Source organism: Mesoplodon densirostris, chromosome 8 (genome assembly GCF_025265405.1).
Source record: "Mesoplodon densirostris isolate mMesDen1 chromosome 8, mMesDen1 primary haplotype, whole genome shotgun sequence".
Classification (NCBI taxonomy): domain Eukaryota; kingdom Metazoa; phylum Chordata; class Mammalia; order Artiodactyla; family Ziphiidae; genus Mesoplodon; species Mesoplodon densirostris.
In genome coordinates this window covers 90,911,719-90,935,607 of record NC_082668.1, presented here as the reverse complement: position 1 = coordinate 90,935,607, position 23,889 = coordinate 90,911,719, and the positions used below count along the sequence as shown (strand labels likewise).

General features: G+C 39.5%; 1 protein-coding gene across 1 annotated transcript in view; it reads right to left on the bottom strand.

The window, feature by feature from the left end:
* Window positions 1-17,835, bottom strand: part of PDK1 (pyruvate dehydrogenase kinase 1) — a 39,775-nt gene extending 21,940 nt beyond the window's left edge. The window contains exons 1-8 of the mRNA XM_060106413.1: window positions 17,555-17,835; window positions 15,608-15,749; window positions 12,616-12,687; window positions 10,397-10,581; window positions 9,767-9,862; window positions 8,671-8,748; window positions 7,103-7,179; window positions 5,188-5,286 (exon numbers count right to left, since the gene is read on the bottom strand). Coding sequence (XP_059962396.1) covers window positions 5,188-5,286; window positions 7,103-7,179; window positions 8,671-8,748; window positions 9,767-9,862; window positions 10,397-10,581; window positions 12,616-12,687; window positions 15,608-15,749; window positions 17,555-17,756 — 951 coding nt within the window. The 5' untranslated portion in view covers window positions 17,757-17,835. The remainder of the gene's footprint in view (window positions 1-5,187; window positions 5,287-7,102; window positions 7,180-8,670; window positions 8,749-9,766; window positions 9,863-10,396; window positions 10,582-12,615; window positions 12,688-15,607; window positions 15,750-17,554) is intronic.
* Window positions 17,836-23,889: the final 6,054 nt, after the last annotated feature.

The following is a 23,889-nucleotide window of genomic DNA, read 5'->3' as shown; positions in this document are numbered from 1 at the left end:
CTGAAATCATCCCATCTGAGAAACAGAAAAAAAAAAGAACAAAGCATCAAAAACACCTGTGAGACTCCCATCAAGTGTACTGACATGCACATATTGGGAATTCCAGGAAGAAAGAGAAAAGGACAAAAGAATATTTGAAGAAATAATAACTGAAACTTCCTGATTTTGATGAAAAAGATGAAGCTCTTCAAACTCCAAGCATAATAAACTCAAAGAGATCCATACCTGGACAGATTACAATCAAACTGTCAAAAGCCAAGAAGAAAGAATCTTAAAAGCAGCAACAGAAGTGACTCATCACACACAAAGGATTCTAAAAAGATTAACAGCTGGTTTCTCATCAGAAACCATGAAGGCCAAAAGGCAGTAGGATTAACATATTCAAAGAAATGAATATAGAAAGAAAAAGACTATCAACCAAGAATTCCATAGCCAGTAAATTATCCTTCAAAAATGAAGGAGAAATTGAGACAGTCTCAGATAAGCAAAAACTGAGTTCATCATTGGTAGACCGCCCCTATCAACAAATACGAAAGGGAATCCTTCTGCCTAAAATAAAAGAACAACAGACAGTAAATCAAATCCACATGAATAAAGAAAGAGCACCAGGAAAGGTAACCATATAGATAAATATAAAGGATGGTTTAAGTGTATTTTTTTGTTCATAACTTTTTTCTCCTGTATTATTTAAAAGACGACTGCACAGAGTGATAATTATAAATCTGTGTAGATGGGCATACAATGTATAAAGACATGTATATGTATATGCCAATAACACCACAAAGGATGGGGAGGGGGAGGGAACAGACCTATACTGGATCAAAGTCTGTGTATACTATTGAAATTAAGTTGGTATATAATCTGAACTAGATTGCTATAAATAAATATTAAGTATAATCTCAGGACAACCACTAAGAAAATAACTCAAAGAAATATAATTTTTAAAAAAACAAGAAGGAAATTAAAATGATAAACTAAAAAGTATCACTTTAACAAAAAAAGCAGCAGTAATGGTGAAATAAAAGATCAAGAAAGATATGAGATATACAGAAAAAAATGATAAAATGGCAAATGTAAATTCTACATTAACAACTATTATGTTAAATGTAACTGGCTTCAACAGTCCAATTAAAAGGTGGACATTAGGGGCTTCCCTGGTGGCGCAGTGGTTGAGAATCTGCCTGCCAATGCAGGGGACACGGGTTCGAGCCCTGGTCTGGGAAGATCCCACATGCCTCGGAGCAACTAGGCCCGTGAGCCACAATTACTGAGCCTGTGCGTCTGGAGCCTGTGCTCTGCAACAAGAGAGGCCGTGATAGTGAGAGGCCCCGCGCACTGCAATGAAGAGTGGCCCCCACTTGCCACAACTAGAGAAAGCCCTCGCATAGAAATGAAGACCCAACACAGCCATAAATAAATAAATAAATAAATAAATAAATTATTTAATTAATTAAAAAAAAAAAAGGTGGACATTGGCAGGATGGATTTAAAAAAATGATCAAACCATATACTGTTTACAAGAGACATGTTTTAGATTCAGACACAAACAGGGGTTCAAAGTTAAAAAGTCTGGAAAAACATACACGATGAAAACAAACCAAAAGAGAGCTGGGATGGTTATACTAATATTGGATAAAATACACTTTAGGTCAAAAATTGTTAATAGAGACAAAGAAGGACATTTTACAATGATAGAAGGTCAACACGTCAAGAAGATATAAAATTATAAACATATATACACTTAATAACTGAGCTCCGGGGCTTCCCTGGTGGTGCAGTGGTTAAGAATCCGCCTGCCAATGCAGGGGACACAGATTCAAGCCCTGGTCCAGGAGGATCCTACATGCCGTGGAGCAGCTGGGCCTGTATACCACAACTACTGAGCCTGAGCTCTAGAGCCCATGAGCCACAACTACTGAGCCCACGTGCCATGACTACTGAAGCCCGCACACCTAGAGCCTGTGCTCCGCAACAAGAGAAGCCACCTCAATGAGAAGCCTACACACTGTAACAAAGAATATCCCCCACTCACTGCAACTAGAGAAAGCCCGTGCGCAGCAAAGAAGACACAATGCAGACAAAAATAAATTAATTTTAAAAAGTTCATCATATAAAAGTAAAAAAAAAAAAAGACTGAAAGCTTTCCCAAGATAAGTAAAAAGAAAAGGACACTGGTTGTATTCAACATTGTACTGGAGGTTCTAGCCACACAATTAGGCAAGGAAAAAAAACAGATTCGAAAGGAAGAAGTAAAATTATTTCTATTTACAGATGACATGATCTTGTGTATAGAAAATCCTAAGGAGTTCACAAAAAAATTATGAAAACTAATAAATGAGTTTGACAAGGTTGCAGGATACAAGATCAGTACACAAAAATCAATTATATTCCTATACACTGGCAATATACAATCCAAAAATGAAATTAAGAAAACAATTCCATTTACAGTAGCCCCCAAAAGAATAAAATAATTAAGAATAAACTTAGGGCTTCCCTGGTGGCGCAGTGGTTGAGAGTCTGCCTGCCGATGCAGAGGACGCGGGTTCGTGCCCCGGTCCGGGAAGATCCCACATGCCGCGGAGCGGCTGGGCCCGTGAGCCATGGCCGCTGAGCCTGCACATCCGGAGCCTGTGCTCCGCAACGGGAGAGGCCACGGCAGTGAGAGGCCCGCGTACCGCAAAAAAAAAAAAAAAAAAAAAAAAAAAGAATAAACTTAACAAAATACGTGTTAGACTTGTACACTGAAAATCACAAAACACTGATGAAAGAAATTAAAGAGATCTAAATAAGTGGAAAGACATCCTGTTGTTCATGAACTGGAAGACTTAATTGATCTAAAACATTGAACACGATCCCCATAAAAATTCAAGCTGGTGTTTCTTGCAGAAACTGACATGCTGATACTAAAATTCTTATGAAAATGCATTGAACCCACAATAGTCAAAACAACCTTGAAAGAGAAGAACAAAGTTTGAGGACTCACATTTGCCAATTTCAAAACTTACAACAAAACAATAATAATCAAAATGTGCTTAAGGAGAGATTATTGACCAATGGAATAGAATTGAGAATCCAGAAATAAACCTATACATTTACAAGCAATTGATTTTTGACCAGGATGACATGAAAATTCAATGGAGAAAGAAGTCTTTTCACAAATGGTACTGGGACAACTGGATATCTACGTGCAAAAGAATGAAACTGGATCCCTACCTCAAACCATTTATAAAAATTAACTCAAATTAGATCAAATTAGACCTAAACATAAGAACTAAAACTATAAAACTCTTAGAAAGAAACAAAGGCATAAATTTTTGTGATTTTGGATTAGGCAATGGTTTCTTCTTAGATGTGACACTGAAAGCACAAGCAATAAAAGAAAAAATAGAACAACTGCAATTCTTCCAAATTAAAACCTTTGTGTTCCAAAGAACACTATGATGAAAGTGAAAAGATAAGCCACAGAATGGGAGAATGTTGGCAAATCATATATCTCACTAGGGACTAGTATCTATGATAGAAAATAAATAAACAGAACTCATAGCTCAACAATAAAAAGACAACTCACTTAAAAACTGAGCAAAGGATCTTAATTGAAATTTTTTCAAAGAAGATATATATCACTTACACCCATTAGAATGGCTATAATCAAAAGGACTGACAATAACAAATGTTGGCAAGGATGTGGAAAATTGGAACTTTCATTCATTACTGATGGAAATGTAAAATGGTACAGTCACTTTGGAAAAGAGTTTTGCATTCCTCAAAAGTTAAACAGAGTTACCTATAAGCAATTCAACTTGTAGGTATATTCATAAGAGAACTGAAAACCAATGTTCACATGAAGACTTGTACACAAATGGCAGCGTTATTCATAAAAACCAAAAAATGAAAACAACCCAAATGTCCATCAACTCATGAATGAATAAGCAAAATATGTTTATACCCATTCAACATAATATTATTCAGCCATAAAAAGGAATGGATACATGCTATAATATTATACTAAGTGAAAGAAGTCAGTCACAAAAGACCACATATTGTATGACTGCATTTTTATGAGATGTCCAAAACAGGGAAATCCATACACAGAAAGTGGATTAGTGGTTGCCAAAGGCTGGGGAGAGGAGGAAATGGGGAGTGACTGCTAACGAACATTGAGTTTTTTCTTGGGAGTGATGAAAATGTTCTGAAATTAGACAGTGGTATGGTTGTACAACCTTGTGAATATACTAAAAACCACTGAATTGTACACTTAAGAAAAAAAGGAGCAGTAGATGCCTTCAAAAGTTCTGCAAGATGATTATTTTTAGTCTGTAATTCCATGTATGAACTTAAATGCTAGGAAAATGGCAATTGAGGCTGGGGGAGGAGAAAGAGGGGAGATGCTCTAAGAGAGCTAACTTCTCAGCTACCATAACTGAAAGCTGATGTTAGCTATTTAAAATTTTCTAATTTCAGAAATAGCAATATTAGAATACTACTTTAAACTACCTAAATACCAGAAGAACTAACTAAAAGACTATCTCTGAGTAGTGACCTACAAATGGCAAGGACCTGACATATATGATTTTTATATGCTCTTCATTTATTAATTTAATACAAAATTTTAAATGACTATTTTAAAGAGAGAAACATCATCATACTCTAAGAAACTGGACTATCTGAAAAATGTAGTAGAGAAGGCCTGGCACTCGGGTCAAAAGACTGTCCTGTGTCATTTATTGGCCATCTAATAATGAGCTAATCACTGTGTCTAGTTTCATATCTGTAAAATTGAGAATAAAATTACCTTTGCTCATAACCAAAATTTGCTATGAAAATCAAATGAAACAAAAGTAGATTAAAAAGCATTGTTTAAAAATGAAAAATTATGTACTATCTACGTAACACTACAAATATCCAAGTATTTTAGATTTTACTTATCAAAGTAGATACCAAAGTGGACATTCATGATGCTGCTAAACTGTCTGTCTCCAGGATTTACTTTAACTTGAATCATCTGGATGAAGGACCAGACTAGAAACAGACTCAAGGGAATATTCCATAACCTGCCAGATAAATGAAGCAATGTGCTTATTATCAATTAGTTACAGAATTTCTTTCTCCTAAGAATAAACTGTCTTCTAGAAAATATGTGCATGCCTGTACATCAATTTTTAAAAATAAACAAAGAACAGCATTTACCTTCACAGTCAAATCCTCATTACCCAGTGTGACGTGGACTTGAATAGGTGGGTAAACACCTTTGTCGGCGTGATGCTCCATCGTTGCTCTCATTGCATTCTGAAATACATAAGGGTTACATTAAAAATGCAACTTTAAAGAGAGAAACTAATTACAATTTTCAAGTACATATGCACTACTTGAAATTTTTCTAAAAATTTAATTCAATGGAAATATGCCAGAGAATCATAATTCTTATAACCATATTTAAAGAATTACTTAAAAAAATAAGTCAGTTTTGAAGGACTTGGTAGATATTTAGATTTAAAGATCCCAACTAAATTCTGCATATTTTCCAAAACCAGACTTCTCGACACTTTTAACTAGTTTTATATGAAAGCAGAAAATTCTATCCAAATATTTTTATAATTTGGTAGATAATGGGCAAATTTGTTTTTTGAAAACAGTTTCATCTCCATTTTAAAGAACCATTTTAATTTTCATAAATTGCTTTAAGAAAAAACAATTTTTTTCATTTAGTATTAATAGCAAGTCTTATTATGATGTAGAAATGAATCCAAGTTACCACTAGTTTGAAACTAGGGTATTTACACTGTAAAACTGTTTTGACCAATTTCTAAAGGATACAGGGTACACAGTGCCAACATATCATAAGCACTAAGTGATAACATGACATGTAGCACTGGAGTAGGAACTGCTAAGACTAGATACAGTTTAAAAGGCAAAAGACAGGACTGAACTTGGAAATAAGAGTGTGTGGCCCTGGAACACCAATCAGGACTGAGTCCCCTAAGGAGGAGATTCTGTCATCTCTACCAAAGGCCATTTAAGATACGGTTTCAGACAGAAGCCATTATCACTGACATAATATAAAATCTGTTACATAATATGGTAATATTTCTTTTATAAAGCATCATGGGGAACAAGATCTTTATGTGACTGCAATTTCAAGGAAAAAAGTTACTTTTAATCCTTGAAGTGCCAATCGTTTATTCATTTAACCACTTTGGTAGAAAGATTTTTGTAAGATGTTCGGTATGTTCTTGCTGTCTTAGAACCAAGAACATTCTTCAATCTTTGCTATTCTAAGACAGTCAACCAGTTTTTCTGTGTTTCACTGTATTTTTCTTTTTCATGATCAGGCTGAAAGCTACCTCTTCTCTCTTCCACAGGCTCTTGGCTGAAGACATGGTAACCACACTGAGAAAGACTACAGGCTTGATTTGGGGTGTCATTTTCAGCCACATGGACCCGTACCACTCCTCATCACTCACTTTCCTGTCTACCAGCAAGTGTCATTGGTGTGTTGATGAGAAAATATGTACTCTCAATATTATTAGCATAATTGTATTTAGTTTTCAAAATTTGTTGTAAAGAGCAAAAATAACAGCATAAGTCCTATAAGTCAATATAAATGACTTTCTCAAAAAAAATGCATGTAACAGTGGGACTGGTCCTTTAGAGGTGAAAGCTGAGAATCATTCTTCTAAATATTTTGTTCTGTAAAAATATAAATAAAACTTTATTGAGCACCTATAGTGTGCTGCCATTGTATTAGAAGTTAGTATGTTATTCTCTTCATAATAACCTAGATAGTATTATCCTTGTTTTACAGAGGAGTAAACTGAGGCTCAGAAAGGTTGAGTGACTTGCCCAAGGTCACAAACATATTATGTGGCAGAACTGGAATTCAAATCCAGGTCTTTCTGAGTCCCAGGTCTGAGCTTACCACTAAACTGAGGGGCCCGTGAGTGTTGACAAACAGCTGATCTCCAGTGATGTGACATGACACCGAACATGAAAGGGTATCTTTTAATGAAACTGAGGAAAATGCGGTACAGTATTTAAACTTTCAAAGCAGATTCCTAACCTTAGAAAAGGACTGATAAAGGTGATGTAATACTATTTTACAAACCTTGAAAAGTTCAAACACCATGTGATAGAGATGGGATGGTACATAAACCACTTGTATTGGCTGTCCTGGTGATTTTGCTACAGAGCAGAAGAGAAAAATATGAAAGTACAGAGAGATGTGCTTAGAGCATTTTAAAGAATATATTGTGTAGTGATGAAAAGAAAACATTTACTATGGAGGATAGTACTATTTGGGGGAGAAGGGCCACACCAGTTCTTCACTGAATCAGTGTTTGAACCCAATGCTCACACAAATTTATAACTGACTGTGACAACACGAGTCCTGCGCTCACGCTTGCAATCCTGCATAATGATCTACCAACCCATCTTCCCATTCTTGTCTACAACGGTGAGTCTGTTTAAGACACTCAGCCTTAAGGTCGGAATTCTACCTTCCAAAAAGAAGTGTTAAAGTCTACTTGGTCCAACCCACATAAATACATTCTTTCTTTAAAAAGCCATTTTTTAATTGTTTCACCCGGGTGGAACGTTTTGTCTTATTTTAGGCACTTCAACGGATATAGATCTGAATAAAACCTTTGAGCTAGCATCCATTTATCAAGGACCACTAATTCTACATCCAAACATTTAATAGGAGCCCAGCTGGGGGTAGAGGGCAGATAATAAGTAAAGCAGAACTTTTAGTAAAGGAGTAAGAGTCTCCATACCTTAGAATTCTAATTCAGCCAATAAACTGGACTCTCCACTGAATACTGTCCCTTGGAAACATGGACAGTACATCTGGAAACTGCCCACAGCAGTTCAGGTTCCCAAACTATCACTTGTGCATTGTGGTTCTTATTTACTGAATGGTACCATACGGCTTTAGAAAACCAGGCAATTCTATTTTCAAAGGGGCAACTTCCTCCACTGCCCTCCCACTCTAAGGTCCAGAATACAACTCAGTAAAGCCTACTTAATTTTATTCTTCTTAAAGGGTGATTTTAACTTAGGAAATGTTTGTCCCTCTATCAAACTACCCTACCTCAAGGAAAAACAGGGAGACTCATCAATCTCCTTCCAAGGCATCTAAACCTTTTGTGTCCAAAAGGCACTAGTCAGGGTAAAAAGAAGACCACCAGAAATAATCAGATTCTCATATAGATGAGCATCCTTCTTTCCTCTTTTACATCTCCAGTCTTTTTACTTCCTCAACAATAAAAAATGGTTTACAACTCAGGAAATAGAAATCTTAAAGGGTAAACCATACATTATTGAAGTACATATAAAAGTCAGATGTAATTTTCTCGGCATCACTTTTTTCCATGACTAACCAGAAAATCAAAAATAAGCAAAGAATCAATATTATCAATTAAAAATAAGGAAAACGGGGAAGAAAAAGCCAAAATGTCTTTCAGAAAGGATCCAACTAAATTAAAAAATATATATATATGTACACACACACATAAATACATATATTTTTTAACATGATTTGCTCTCCCTCAGCTTTCATATCCAATAAAGAAGTTGATGAAAAGTTCTTTTAATTAAAACAAATCTAAATTCTTCTTATCATTCCTTCTCTGGTAATCATAACACTAATCATTAAGGAAAAGGCATCAGGCTTACCATTTAGTTCTTCAAGTTCTAGTTCGGGAGAGTTAATATAATACAAATCACACAGACGCCTAGCATTTTCATAGCCATCTAGTGTGAATCAAAACAAAAACGTCATTAAATAAATTTACTTCTGTTTCATGCATTAAGATGGCAATAGTATATAGACAAAAGAAAATTTTAAACTTTCTATAGAAAAAAATTTACTTTAATAATCTTAGTTTGGGGAAGGTCTTTTTTAAGTACGACATGACAAAGCCTAAAGGCCAGAAAGGAAAATATGACAGATATGATCACAAAAAATTAAAATATCTGTATGGGAAAAGACACCATAAACAAAGTAAAAAGAAAACCAGAAGGCTGAAGAAAATATTTACAATACAGATAACAAAAATTTAGAGTTGGTAAGGGTTTAGGGAATAGCCACTCTCATTAATTGATACGTTTTTGGAGGTATCAAAATTTTAAATGCACTTTAAATATTTTTGATTCTAGGAATCTTGCCTTCTAAAATACTAGCAAAAGTCAGCACACATCTAAGGATGTCCACTGCAGTACTGTTGGTAATAGAAAATTTAAAACAACCGAAGTAGGCATCAATAGGAGGATGGATTAATACATTCTGATACATCCGTAACGGCCATTCAATAACCTGGTGTATATCCATATGTACTGCACATGGTACAGTGTCTGTAAAGTTGTAGAAAAACATACACAAAGTACCCATTTTCCAAAAACAAACAATATAAGACCAACAGTTATGTATGTGTGCGAGTATACACGGTACAAACACAAAGAAGTGTGGAAAGATGCAAACCAAACTATTATGAATTATGGCTCCAATATAGGGAATTAGAAAGGGGGGAGGAGGAAATATTTTGAAGTCAACAGATAGCCTCATAATATCACCACACTCTGCCTAACAAAACACTGTATCAACAAAACATTCGTCCTATTCATAGTGCACAGTTAGCATTATAAAGTTATATTCAAACCCATACATCCACTCCTAACATTTTATCTCATGATATAAATAATTATTTTAATAGTAAGAAATAATACTCAATTTTGATTTTTTCATTTTTTCTGAAAGGAGAAAGGTACTTACCTTTAATAACTTCAACCACATTGCAGTTTGGATTTATGCTTCCAATGTGTTTTCGATGAGACAGGCTTCCTTTGCCTTTTCCACCAAATAATAAAGCTATCAAAAAATAAAAAACAAATAAAATAAGCTAAAATACCTAATGCCCCTGTCCAGATTTGAATACTGTTTCTCTAATTGGTAGCAAACAGTAGAACAAGTATTTTCCTTAAACATAAACATAGTATTTTACATAATGTTAAACATAAAAACTCAATTTAAAAAAAGCTCCTTTGTACGGCAGTCTATTTGCTTTCTTATTTTTTTTTTTTTTGGCGGTAGGCAGGCCTCTCACTGTTGTGGCCTCTCCCGTTGCGGAGCACAGGCTCCGGACGCGCAGGCTCAGCGGCCATGGCTCACGGGCCCAGCCACTCCGCAGCATGTGGGATCTTCCCGGACCGGGGCACGAGCCCATGTCCCCTGCATCGGCAGGCAGACTCTCAACCACTGCGCCACCAGGGAAGCCCTATTTGCTTTTCTTAATACGTGAAAAAGTAAAATTAAATGTTCTCCCTAAAAGGAAGTTTTCTAAATAAATTTAAAATATACCAACACATCTTATTTAGCTTCTTCTCTTGACTTCCAGACACTTACAGTGCTGATTGAGTAGCATTCTAATTGAAATGCGACTCATGTAGAAACGATCCAAAAAGTACTGAACATTCTGGCTGGTGACAGGATCCACCCCGAAGCTCTCCTTGTATTCAATCACACCCTGAGCCATCGTGGGAATCACGTCATTGTGTCGGTTCCTGATCCGTATTACAGTATCTGTAAAGCTAAACAAACCTGTCTGTTGAAACAGCCAAATATTTTGGCAAGTGAATGGGATACTAAAATCTAAGTTTACTCAATCATACTAGGCAAGGAAGCCCTAATTCAGTAAAAGAAGCATCGGTGCATGTTTTCTTACACTTATTTAAATATATTTCAGATGATAAAATATACCACATCTATGGAGATGTTAAGGAATTCCAAAATAGAACTTGTGAGATGTAATTATTTTCTTGGAACTCCTAAAAGTAAGGCTGCCACAAAACACAATCCTACAAATGTGAAGGGTTTTCTTTAACCATTATTAACTCAGATTGTCTGAGCACTTGCTGTGAGGATGGATCCAGGGACATTCAGCATAAGGGAAGACAGAGCGCTTGCTTCTAGGGAACACATGCTCTGTAAGGAATGAAGATGAATGAGCCAATAAAGGCTGTCTGTTTTGGAACTATTCCCCAGGTTCAAAAAGAGAAAGGGCCACTTAGAAAAGTAGAAAAGAATTCTAAGTCCATTCATCCAATGAGTTTAAAAAAAAATGGGAGAAGAAAAGGTGAATGTTGTGTTCAGAGAAAAATCTTCAAGCCATCCAGGCTTCCCATTTCTATCATTCGTTAGACATTACTGCATGGTTAATTTAAAGAACTAAATAAAAGAGGAAAGAAGTCCTAGTTATGAAGTAACAAAATCCATCTTGTAATATACCCATAAGAATTTACACTTCTGAATGAGTGCTTTCTCATTCAAAGTCATCATCTTGAATGCTATTAACCTATTCCAATGATGCTCTCACTACTCAAAACATTTTTTGGAATTCCTAGCTTGTAATTAGTTTCGAGACCAAACTTAATCCAAAATATAAACAACAAAACTCCTCAAAAACAACAATCAACTCATCATTTCTAGTCACTCCTTAATCATTTATTTCACATCTCTCTCTCCTGTCAAAACCAAAACCAGCAGTATTCTGCCTGGCTGCTCACCTTATTTTTTAAAATTCAGCTCTGAATAACTTTGCCCAGAAGGTTCTACAGCATAATGTTTCCTTTTAAGTAAGACTGAGTGGGTCCAAATCCATTTGCTATCTCTGTGACCTTAATGCTATCTTATGTTACTTAACCTCTTTGTGCACACAGTATTACCTCAGTAGAGTTATTTTAAAGATTAAATGACATCACCTGTGTAAACTATGCTGCATACCAAGACACAGAGTAAATTCTTGATGTTATTTTCAGACCAAAATCATGTTTAAAAAGTGAAATGTTGCTATCACCTTTAAAGACAGTAAATAAAAAATGTGTAATGCACTCGAAGACAACAAAAGAGGTAGTCTTTAAGTTCTGAGCAACATTCACTGGAATAAGCAGGTAACTTTCCTTAGGGGACTATGGGGCTTATTAGTCCTGGTATGTTGATTATTAAACAGGTCACATTACTTACACTGTCTCACAGACCACTGGTCATAAACTGGAGACCCACAGACAAGTTTTTGTAGGCCTTCAGTGTTTGTTAAAAATTTAATTAGTTTCCAATCTTTCAAAATTAGGAGATTTTACTTTAAAAAAAAACTAGACTTGCAGTTTTTCTTACACACACACACACACAGATCGGATGATCTGGGCAGTGTTTCTGCTCAGCAATGATCAGCGGAGCTGAGATGGCTGTCCTTTAGAAGCATGTACTCTCCAGGTCAAGAGTCCTCACCAGTCCCCTATCATCCAAGTGGCACTGAGGCCACATCTACATTTCCATATTGGTCATCACATTTGAACTGTATCTTTCTTTACACTACAGTTAAGAGGAACATGAAGCTTTTCTTATGTCCAGCCCAATTTATGAACTTATGTTACCTGATTGGCCTGTATGGGCTGCTATAGACACATATACCACCATATGTTCTAGAGTAGTGGGAAACTAAAAGTTAATCAATTTTCCTAAAGTGACCCAACAGCAGGTATAAGCTCAATACCTTTATATTTTTTATATGATGTTCAAACAGTATAAAAATTGTGTTCAGAATAGGGTCAAAACTGTGTACTTACTCATAAATAGTTTTAGCATCTTCAGCACTTTTGTCCTTAAAATCAAGAAGCTCCTGAAGACTCTGGATATACCTAAAATGCAAATCAACCCCTCGTAAAGCTGTTCTTTTACATTTTGAAACTTTAATATTGTGAAAATGTTCAAAAGGCATTTTTAACATTTCTTAATTTTTAATTAATTTTTAACAAATTATGGTTGAAGTAGGATTTTTATACCCATTCACATTCAAGCAAAGTGCCTGACAATAATTAGAAGAAGGTACATGTTTTCTCCTAAAAGCTTAGGTTAAATTTGATTTAAGAATTTTAAGATTTCCTACTTCTTTTTTTTTAAGTTCTATACTCTAAGATAGTTTTTAAATTTCTTAAAATTACCACTGTACCTTACAGTATAAATACTGACTGTTATGAGAACTGACTGTTATTGTCACAAATAGCTATGTGATATTGGGCAAATGACTTAACTTGTCTTAGTCTCAGTAAAATGTGGAGGCCAGCCTACCTTGGTCTAAGAGTCTAACTTAAATGCCTCTGTTTTAAAAACTTAATTTTAGATGTTTGTGTCTAGTCAACAGATGTTTATTGAAAGTTTACAATCTAACACGTGGTTCTTTTAAACAACTGAACAAAAACACAAAAGTCATGAAAATGCAGGTTTTTAATTTACCTAACAATTCAAGGGAGCAAATCACCTGGTAAAGGAGCAAAATGAGTGAAGCCAAATGACTCTCTGAAGGTCATGCTGAGGAGCACAGTGGCAGTGCAGTGCCAGAGCCAAAACACCTAACATTCAATGACCATCAGTAGTGTAAGGTCTGCTTTGGCTTGATCTAAAACTGCCATAACTTAGCAGGCATCCAGGGGCAATGAAAGTGTTTTAAAAATCTGGGGCCTCCCTGGTGGCGCAAGTGGTTGAGAGTCCGCCTGCCGATGCAGGGGATGCGGGTTCGTGCCCCGGTCTGGGAGGATCCCATATGCCGCGGAGCAGCTGGGCCCGTGAGCCATGGCCGCTGGGCCTGCGCATCCGGAGCCTGTGCACCGCAACGGGAGAGGCCACAACAGTGAGAGGCCCACATACCGCAAAAAAAAAAGAAAAAAAAAAAAAAATCTGTAAATCCACACGTTGGTTTGGAAAGTTGTTTCTGACAAGCAATATGCCTTACTGCTTGCCAACACATTCCAAAGTCAAGTGATTCTGATGTCTACTGTTGTGACTTAACACTTACTTTTCTCTTTATTGGCAAGAACAATTATGCTCTTTATTCAAGAAATACTGAAACCAAGCAGGACCCTGTGGGGCTCCTGGGCATGGAAGCCTTTCCGTGTCCCCTGTTTCTTGTTTGTAGGGAATAGACTCCAGCCTCCACGACCTTCCCTGAGTTCCAAAGGGCAGGTCCAAACAGTTGGTAATCAGGGAAGGGAGGGGATGCAGAGACAAGGGAGGAGCAGCCAAGAAACAACAGTGCAGCCTTGGGGCAGGGTCCTGGTTCCACCTCAAGGGACAAACATAACAATATCTTTGAGCTTTTTTACAGAACTAAAACCCCCAACAAATGGAATATGTTAGCATTCTTTAATCCAGAGAAGGCCACAGTTTGATAACCTCAGGAAGCTCATCAGGAGACCACCTGGGGCCAGATTAAAGGACTGCAGGCCCTGCACATACCCTGATCCTTATCAGCAAACCCTGCCCTTGAACCACTGCTATAATCACCAAATCTCCCTGGGTTGGGACACAGTTTTTCAGGGCATGAGCCCGCTGTGTCCCCCTTTGCCTGGCCAAGCAATAAGCTATTCTTTCCTACTTCTCCCAAAACTCTTGTCTTCAAGATTTGATTCAGCACCAGTGCACAGAGGCTGAGTTTTTGGCATCAAATTATCAACACTTACAATGTGTTAGGCACAGATAAGATTTCAAAATGCAGCATATTCTATTTTTAATGAATTAAAAACAAAACAAAACAGGAATAAGCCTCCATAGAAAATTGTATGTCCCCCTTCCATCAGAGTTCCTCTTACTTAAAACCACATTTCTAACTGTTACATTCTTGGACTAAATGGCATCTGATTATCATTTATGTAGCAGTCATACTTCTTTCACTTATTTAAAAAAAACTGACATTAGATCAGCTTCTCCCAAAACTATAATGTCTACAACAGGAAAGCTAGGATCTTCACGAATCATAACTGGGAAATGTCTTGCAGCTCAATTTTTCCATTTAAGACTGAAATCTGGCAAACTCTTTTGTTTGAAATGTATAGTGCTTAAGAGAATAACACTTTTAATAGCATTAACAAGAAAGGCCACATATGTGTGCACACTTTTAATACCTCTACTGTCATTTTTTAAAAGGGAGACCATAGTTTCTACACAATTCTAATAAGTTCTAATTGTTTTTAAATGGTAGAATAAAGATTTTAACTTTTGTGATTTATAAAAATATACTTCAATAAAATAAATTCAGTTTATAAAAAATAGTTACACCCTTTAATACATTTTATTAATCTGACCACAGCATGGGGCAGTAGAAACAAACAAATCTGAGTTTGAATCCCAGCTCCACCAGGACTGGTACTGCCTTGGGCAAAGGACTTAATCTGTAGGTGCCTCAGTTTTCTCATCTATAAAATGGAGGTAATCATGCCTACTGTGCAGGGTTATTGAAGGGATTAAAGGTAATGTACATAAATCCCTAACTATCAACATACGGTAGATATTTTTATTACATTATAAAATAACATCCCTGCAGATTTAATAACACAAATCTTAAATATAGTGTTTGTATTTCTGTGCAGTTCTGATTGTTTTTTTCAAAACCAAAAAGTAGTACAGTCCAGGATTCAGGGGATAAGCCCAGATACATCCAAACAAAGGAGGAGGAATGCTGCCACTACCTTAAGATTCCACTGAAGAGTAAAAAAGTATTTGCTTTAACTTTGGCTAAAGTCTACAACTCTATCGAAATTGCAAACACAAGACAGAGAATCTTACCAGCTTTGCACCAATTGAACTGATGGTGTCCTGAGAAGATTATCTGGAAGAAGACTTATTTCTTTCATTATATTTGCCAATCTCACAGGCAACTCTTGCCGCAGAAACATAAATGAGGTCTTTTCACAAGCATTCACAGATCCTGAAACCAATCACAGTGGGAACAGCAGTAAGTGGAGGCCATAAGGCAGGGAGAAACACAGAGGCAACTGGTAGCATCACCATATGACAGGACAAGGAAGAGGAGGCAAGGGACAAGACAGCCTGAATGACCTTCCAACTCCCGACCTTCCAACCACACTGTAGAGCTGCAATGAGGATACTTTCTTATCTCCCTTACTCACATCTCCCATCTTAGAACTAAGACAACCTAAGCAAGCCTAAGCAAGTCACAGGGTCTAATTAACATAGGACCTGCAAAAACCTATCCTATATAACCTGTTGTTGCTATCATTAAAAAAATCTGTTTCTTAACTCTAGGTTTATGAGAAGAAGCTCTCTAAGAAACAGTGGAAATTTTGACATGTTCACAGGAAGATGCATTGATTCCACGCAGAACCACTATACTAACTGCCATAAGCAACGAGTAAATGTAGAAGAGTCTTTCAGGCAACAGAAAGCAAAAAATACCAATGCCTGTTCAGCAACCATCTTCAAGCTTCTCCCCCAGCAGGTCCTATTCAATTGTTTGATTCCTGGAAAGCAACCTGCTTCCTCCTCCACTCCTATCTCAAGATGCTAAGCAGAACAGCTGTAGATTCTCCTTTGGCAAGCAGTTTCATTTAAAGTTAAACTAAAAAGCCCTGTTGTTTCAGTAATGCATTTTAAACTCACTGATTTAATCTTGCTGATTTAGCAAGAGACATCCTTAGCAAAAACTAGATTGTCAATAGCAGGAATTATTGTATTAAAACATTTTCTTGTGAAAGTTTAATGGCATACTTGGGAACAAGGCCAAATTCACCCCTTAATCACACTAGAGTCATTTTAAAGTAAAAACAAAAACCAAGAGCTCTGAGCCAAACAAAACTGCCACTGTAAACCACAAGTTCAAGATACCAAAAGATACCATGGTGGTATCTTTCAAGCCACTAGTGATCCGTTAGTGACCAAACAGCACTCAAAATGCAGAAGATAACTTTGCCTACTCAAAATTTTGACTTTATTAGTTTTCCCCGTTTCCCCTTAGCGCCCCCATATGAGAAGTCAAAGTTAAATGCCTGACTTTGCAATTCCTCTCTGCATCCTTTCTAGAGAAAACCAGGAAGCACCCATCCGAGGAAGAGGAAAGTCGATAGTCACTGTGGTAAACAAACCCCACATCATATTGTACTCACGCACTTTACACGTGCTCCAGAGTTTGTTGTTGACGAAATGAATGTGCCACTGGTGGAAACTCCTAAGCGAGTGGCAAGGAAAACATTCTCTGAAACACCGGGCCAGTTATAACCTGCTTCCCCTATCAGCACGTCACTTTTATGCAATCATCATATGCAAAACTAAGCATTTATCAGCACTCTGCAGAATCCCAACGCGACTCCCGGAGGTATCAGCACACTCGCTTCCCACCGGAGCTGCGCTCTTCCGAAACGGCCAGGCTGCGAGCGCGGAGGTGCACACGGGCGCTGAAAAGCGAAGGGTCGGTCAGTCCGCCCTCGGCCCCGGGTTTGTTTTTCAACAATACACGGCAAAAAAACAAAACAAAACAAAAAAAAACAAAAAAAAACCCCACACGCTTCCAGCTATCTCGCCTGCCCATGCACCTGAGCAGAAAGATCCATCCGCGAGGGAGGAAGGAGGCGCCTAAGGCGCCGGGGGAGAGACGTTGAGTGGGGCGCTCAGAAGACAAGAGGGCGTCCGCGCGGGCCGGGCCCGGCCGGGGTCAGCGGCCGCAGCTCTCGGCTGGGGGTGCTGCGCAGGAAGGCCCGAGGTCCTGGCCGCACTCACCGAAGTCCAGGAACTGCTTCATGGAGAGCGGGGACGGTGAGAAGCGCGCGTAGAAGTCCACTTGGCCCGGAACGCCGCGTTCGGGCGCCGGGCCGGAGCCCGAGTCCGAGGTGAGGCTGCGGCTGACGCTGAGGCGGCCGGCGCGCAGCCCGGGGCCCGGACCGGCCGAGGCGGCTCCGCGCAGCAGCCGCGCCAGCCTCATGCTGAGCCCCGCCGGAGGAGCCGGAGCCCCGGGCGCCAGGTCGCCGCTCCGCAACTCGTCCGGGTGGTACGTGAGGGACGTGGCGGCCTCGGGGGCGGGGAGCGGCTGTCACCGCCGCGGCCACCGCCCCCTTCGCCGGAGCCCGCCCCCTTCGCCGGAGCCCGCCCCCTTCGCCGGAGCCCGCCCCCTTCGCCGGAGCCCGCCCCCTTCGCCGGAGCCCGCCCCCTTCGCCGGAGCCCGGCCCCTCCCGCGCCGCTGGGCGGGGCCCGGGGGGAGGAGGCGGGGAGCGCGCGCCGGGCCGTCCCCGGGTCAGAGTCCGGCCCCCAGCGCAGCGGGGGCCCGGAGAGCGGCAGGGTGGGCGCGTGCGCCTGGAGGCCTGGCGCTGTGTAGTGCGCCCTCCCACGCCCTTTGGGAACAAAACCCACCTTCCTCCTTACCCCGCCCTTCCAGCCTCAGCCGAAAGGCTCAAGGGCGGGGCCTGGCTCCGCTTCCAGGCGCCAAGGTGTCCTGCTGTGAGCGTGTTGCAGAAACCCTCCTCTGTGATGCAAGCCCAATATTTTACAGGGGAGGAAACTGAGACCCAAAGAGTTTCAGGAGCAGACCGTTGCCAAACAGTGGGACAAAAGTACGAATGGTGATCACTGCAGTGTGTGGCCCTAAATAATAGCACAACGACCGCCGTCCCAGGAGAAGAGAATTGGCAGCCCAACTTGAAGCGTTATCTACAGGCATTCTCGGCCTGGGCATCAGTGTATTAAAAAAGGCTCCCTGCACTCCGATTGCCCTTCTCTCTGTCCTCTTAGCGTCACAGTTTGGTTGCCCCATCCTTTCCAGGTTTCTAAATATAATATAAGACTAAATATAATATAAGACTAGAGAATTTCTAATTTTGATTCAATCCCTTAGAGTTGCAAAGGCTGAGTCACAGTGAAAATCACCACTGTCCCTACTCTCCACTGCTACTTCCCCATATTATCGAACCACAGTGCTTTATAATGTCCTAGATGCAACAAAAATACTTTTCCATGGGTGTATAGTTTATCAATTTTATTGTATAATTATACAATAAAAATTTTATATGTATACATATATACATATATATGTATATATATACGTATATATGTGTATATATATCCAGCAGTTACTGGTATAGAATAATTAATTTCTCCATATGGTCAGTTCTTGGGTTGTATAAAAGTATATGTATAAAGAATGAGATGAGGACTTCACTGGTGGCACAGTGGTTAAGAATCCGCCTGCCAATGCAAGGGTCGCGGGTTCGATCCCTGGTCCGGAAAGATCCCACATGCACGGAGCAACTAAGCCCATGCGCCACAACTACTGAGTCTGTGCTCTAGAGCACATGAACCACAGCTACCGAAGTCAGTACGCCTAGAGCCCACGCTCTGCATCAAAAGAAGCCACCACAATAAGCCCACGCACTGCAACGAAAAATAGCCCCCACTTTCCACAACTAGAGAAAGCCCGTATGCCGTAACAAAGACCCAACGCAGCCATAAATAAATAAATAAATAAATAAATTTATTTAAAAACAAAGAATGAGATATAAAATAGATAACTAGTAAGAACCTGCTGTATAAAAAAATAAATAAAATTCAAATAAAAAAATAGAATGAGTGAGAGTCTCTTTTTAAGGCGTATTGGTGTTACCAAACCGAGTTCTTTGCCCAGTGTGCAGCAAGACAAACTCTTGAGATGCCGAAGTTTGCAGCAGGGGAAAGGTTTATTCACAAAAAGGGAGAATAAATTTTAAATCCACCTACCCTAAGGCAAGGGGCTTGGGATATTTATGGGATAAAGAAGTAGGGTGGTCTGAGGCCTGGGGAAAGGTGAATGGAGGTAAGGTGGTGAAGTAACCCATGTTCTGCACATGCACAACTGAGCTACATGCTTTTTCATGGGATGCTTGTTCAGAAAATGGAGGGCTTAGTATGATCTGAGGGTGGAGTGTTTTGGCCTTCTGATGTCAAAAGGTCATCTATCCAATAGTGCAGAAGGCCCAATTGAATAGTTGGTGGTCTCAACCAATATGAACTGGGCAAGACTAACTCCATGTTCCTGAAAAACAACTTTTGAAACCGTTACTATAGTGATCCATACGTCAGAGGCGTTATCTATAGGGGGCGGTTAAAGGAGTCTTGTGATATATTGTCTAAGCTATGTGAAGCTTGAAGGGTGTGCAATTTGTAGGAACAGTTAAGGCAGGTTTGATCAGTGAAGGCAGGTTACATGATATGATTGATTAAGCAAGTTACAGTTTAAGGGATCTGTTGACTGCCCTTGCTTTCATTATCCCACAGGTTTAACTTGAAGGAGAACATTGACCACCTGGAAACAAGCGTAGGCAGTTGAGGGGCTGGGGTGGAAGCAGCACTCAAACATATTTTCCAAAAGTGGTGCCTCTAATAATTCTTTCAGGTATCTGTTAAAATGGTGGTTGTTATGATTTTGGTGACAATATCTTAGAGGAAGCAGTATGAACATAAAACTATGAGATATGTAGCGAAAGTAATCAGAGGGTGGTATCTCTTTTATATGTTTGCTGCCCCATCAACCATACTCTGTACCCTCCAAATGTGGCCTTCCTTCATCCATTCTATGAATATTTGTTGAATGCCTAGGTACCAGGTCATGTTCTAGGTGGCTGGGAATAAAGCCATGTGCAATTCAGATAGGATCCCTTTCACATATGCCTGCTTTTACAAAGCATATTATGCAAAGTCCAACATGGTAGAAGAATTTTACACGTTGTCTTCCAATATTAACCTGCTCCATAAAAGAAGGATTAGGTTTGTTCTGAGTGGCCCAGACAGCAGATGGAAGACTTGTGCGTGGAAACTGTAGGGAGACAGATCTGACTCACACGTGGAAAAACTTTGGTTACAGCCCTTTGACTGTGAAATGGGCAACCTTAGAGGAGGAGGGGGTTCTTGTCAATGACTGTTAGAGTCTGGAGGACAGCTTTCTAAGGACACTGTGGGGAGGATGATTAGGAAGCAATTGGTGCTATGAAAAGAGACTGGATTCTGGTGTCAAATCCTGGCTCTTTCGTAAACTGGCTATGTGGCCTTGGGTGAGTTACTTGACCTCTCTGAGCCTCAGCCTCCTTACCTAAAAAGAGGGTATAATATCTGTGTCACTGGGGGTGACTGTAACATAGATAGTTTAGCCATCTGTGTTAGCACAATGCCCAGGACATACTAAACACTCAAATGCCCTCTATTTTTTTTTTTTATCATTACTGGTGATTTTTAAAAGTTATTTCCTTATTACGGTTTGATCAGAACCACTCACATACATGTTTTGCATGAAGCCAACTTTACCAAAGATTTGGTAGAAAACAATTTACAATGGAATATTAGCCATCCTTAAAATAGTCCCTCAACTACTCTGCGATTCTGCTGCAGCCTCCAGTCGTTTGCCTTCCTTCTTCTCCCCTTCCTTCCAGATCACTCCTTGAGCTCTAAATTCTTCTCACACTATCATGCAGTTTTATTCAGCTTCCTCAGCCCTGATTTGCAACTGTGCTGTTTTCCACCCGAGCATGTCGAGATGCTCAGCTGATCATTAACTTGTGTGAAAGCACAAAGGCCGGGCAGAAAGCTTGAGATTTATCATATCAAGGTTCTTTCACCCAGAAACCAATCCAACTTTTCTTTTCTCCAAAGTATATTCACCAAGCTTCCACCCAATATACAGAGAATGAGTATATAAAAATAGATTTAAAATTACATCAACTTTTCACTTCTTGGTCAGAGGCTTAGGGTCCAGAAACTGGAGAGAACATTAGATTTTTTTTCAGGTATCTGTTAACATGACGGTTGTTAAGACTATAGTAAAAATATTTTAGAGGGAGCCAGAGGAGCATAAGACTGTAAGATATGGGATCAAAGGTAGAAAGTGATCAAAGGGTGGTATCTCTTTTACGAACTTTTACCAAAGGGCTATATTATTTAACTATGTACATATAAAGTATAATTGTAATGTAAGGCTCTATAAAAATCTTTATAGCAGACTTGGGCGGGATTCTCTAAATTCACTGAGATTTTATGATTCTTGTTGGACTGATCTGACTGAAAATCATGGAAACAAGCTGGACTATGTTCACCCTGTTTCCTTTACCCTCTGGCTTCATGGGGCTCAGAGGACAAGAGGGAAGTTATGACTATTTATTCTCCTGCCCCTTCCTGCTGGGCCATTATTTGTGTCCCTCTTAAGCGTGGCCACAGCTCCCTCCCCATGCCCAGTGAGCCCTAGAGGTGGTACCAGTTTCCTTCTCCTGTTAATCGGGGGTGCTTCACGATCCCTGTCTCTTTACTCTTGCCCACACCTCTGTAAAGAGTCCCTTCACACACTCTTCAGTTTCCCCTTTGAATACGCTACCATTTCCTGTCCCAGAACTCTGATGCTTTACAAAGGTAACTTTCAAACAAAAGATAAAAATCATGACTTTCATGCAACTACAGAATGAACACATCATCACATTGTGTACTTTTAACATCTTATGATTTTATCAATTATACTTCAGTAAAGCTGCAAAAATAAAATGAACACACCAAAATTTTAATTAACACATTCATTAAATGAGGGAATCAGAAAAGGTATTACAACTAGTTCAAAGGAGAAGCCAAAAAATAGGATTACAGAGATGAATTTGTAAAGGGCTGTAAAACTGGCTTTTCCCCTTACAAGTCCGGAACCCTCCACCTCCACCTCCACCAGACAGAAGGTATTTGCATGGATATAGGCAAGAATTATTTGCATTATCAGTTACCTACAATTTACATAGTTATAAATAGCTCAAAGACAGTGAGTCAGAATCAGACACCCTAAGAAGTTGTGCTCTGAACAATGCATGGTAGTTTACTGAGGCATGATTTCCCCCTACCTACCCTTACCTTCTTTCTTTAAGGAGGACCGTCATTCAAGTGATTACCTGTGCAGTGATGTGGAGGCCATCCTGTTCACCAGGACTTGTTTTAGAGAAATCCCCGTATTTATCTGGTGTAGGTATTTGATGTGCTGCTGGAGTTGAGAGGGAGATCCCCAGGCAACGAGTAACAGAACAGCCCTGCAGGAAGCTAGGAGAGGAATCCACTCCGCAGAGCTCAGGAGGAGGGGAGGTGGCATTTGCAAAGGCTGTTTCACAATGAGAGCGCCCCCTGAACCCTCAGTAAAGTTCACTAGAAAAAGAAAAAGATGGTTGAGACTGGGTCTTTTGTGCCTTTGTGCAAATTGGTGAAAGGGGTGAATTTTGCATGAGAATTGGGGGCATCATTTGCACTTGAGGAGCCTAAGCAGTGGTCGGGTTGATGGGGACTCTGAGGTCAAAAACCCCTAAGAGTTTACAGACCTGACAGAACTCTGGACCTGGACAAACTGGAATTAGCCATTTGAGCTAATTCTGGGGGCAAGTAGTCTGCTGATGTCTGAATTATATATGCCATCAGCACAGTTGTTCTCTTTAAAATTTTGTTGTGGGGGAGGGCGTCCAAATTTCTAGTTTCACCATCAATTTCCCTTTCTTTCTTTCATTTCTTTCCTTCTTAGGTTTCTAGCTGCCTAGCTCTGGGGTTCACTCATTCTGTAAATGTTTCTTTCGACATGCTGTGTCCTGGGCAGGCACTAGTTTAAGTTCTGGGGATACAGCATCGTACAAGACATCCAGGTCCCTACTGTCATGGGGCTTCCATGATAAGGGGAAGAGACAGAGAATAAATATATAAGATTATCTCAGAGAGTGCTACAGGCTAGAACAATAATAAACAAGAGTTGTGTGTGTGTGTGTGTGTGTGTGTGTTGTATGGAGGCTGAGATTAGGACCTTCAGAGGCCCTAAAAAAAAAAGATGTTCATGTGACTCCTCCCACCATGAGCCCCCAAAAAACCAATCATTGCTACTGCAACTAACAAAACAAAAAATCCCTAAGCTTGTTGGCCTTCATTCATTCATAATTCAGCGAAAAAGTCATTAGGTGAGACTTTGGATTATGATTGCTATGATTCCCTCAAAACACATAGCTGGCTACGGTCATCACCTCAACTTGCAAATAACCGCGGGCAAGGCACAGAATTAAGGCTGAGGCGCTGGTCTTTTGCTTCCTGGGCGCTGT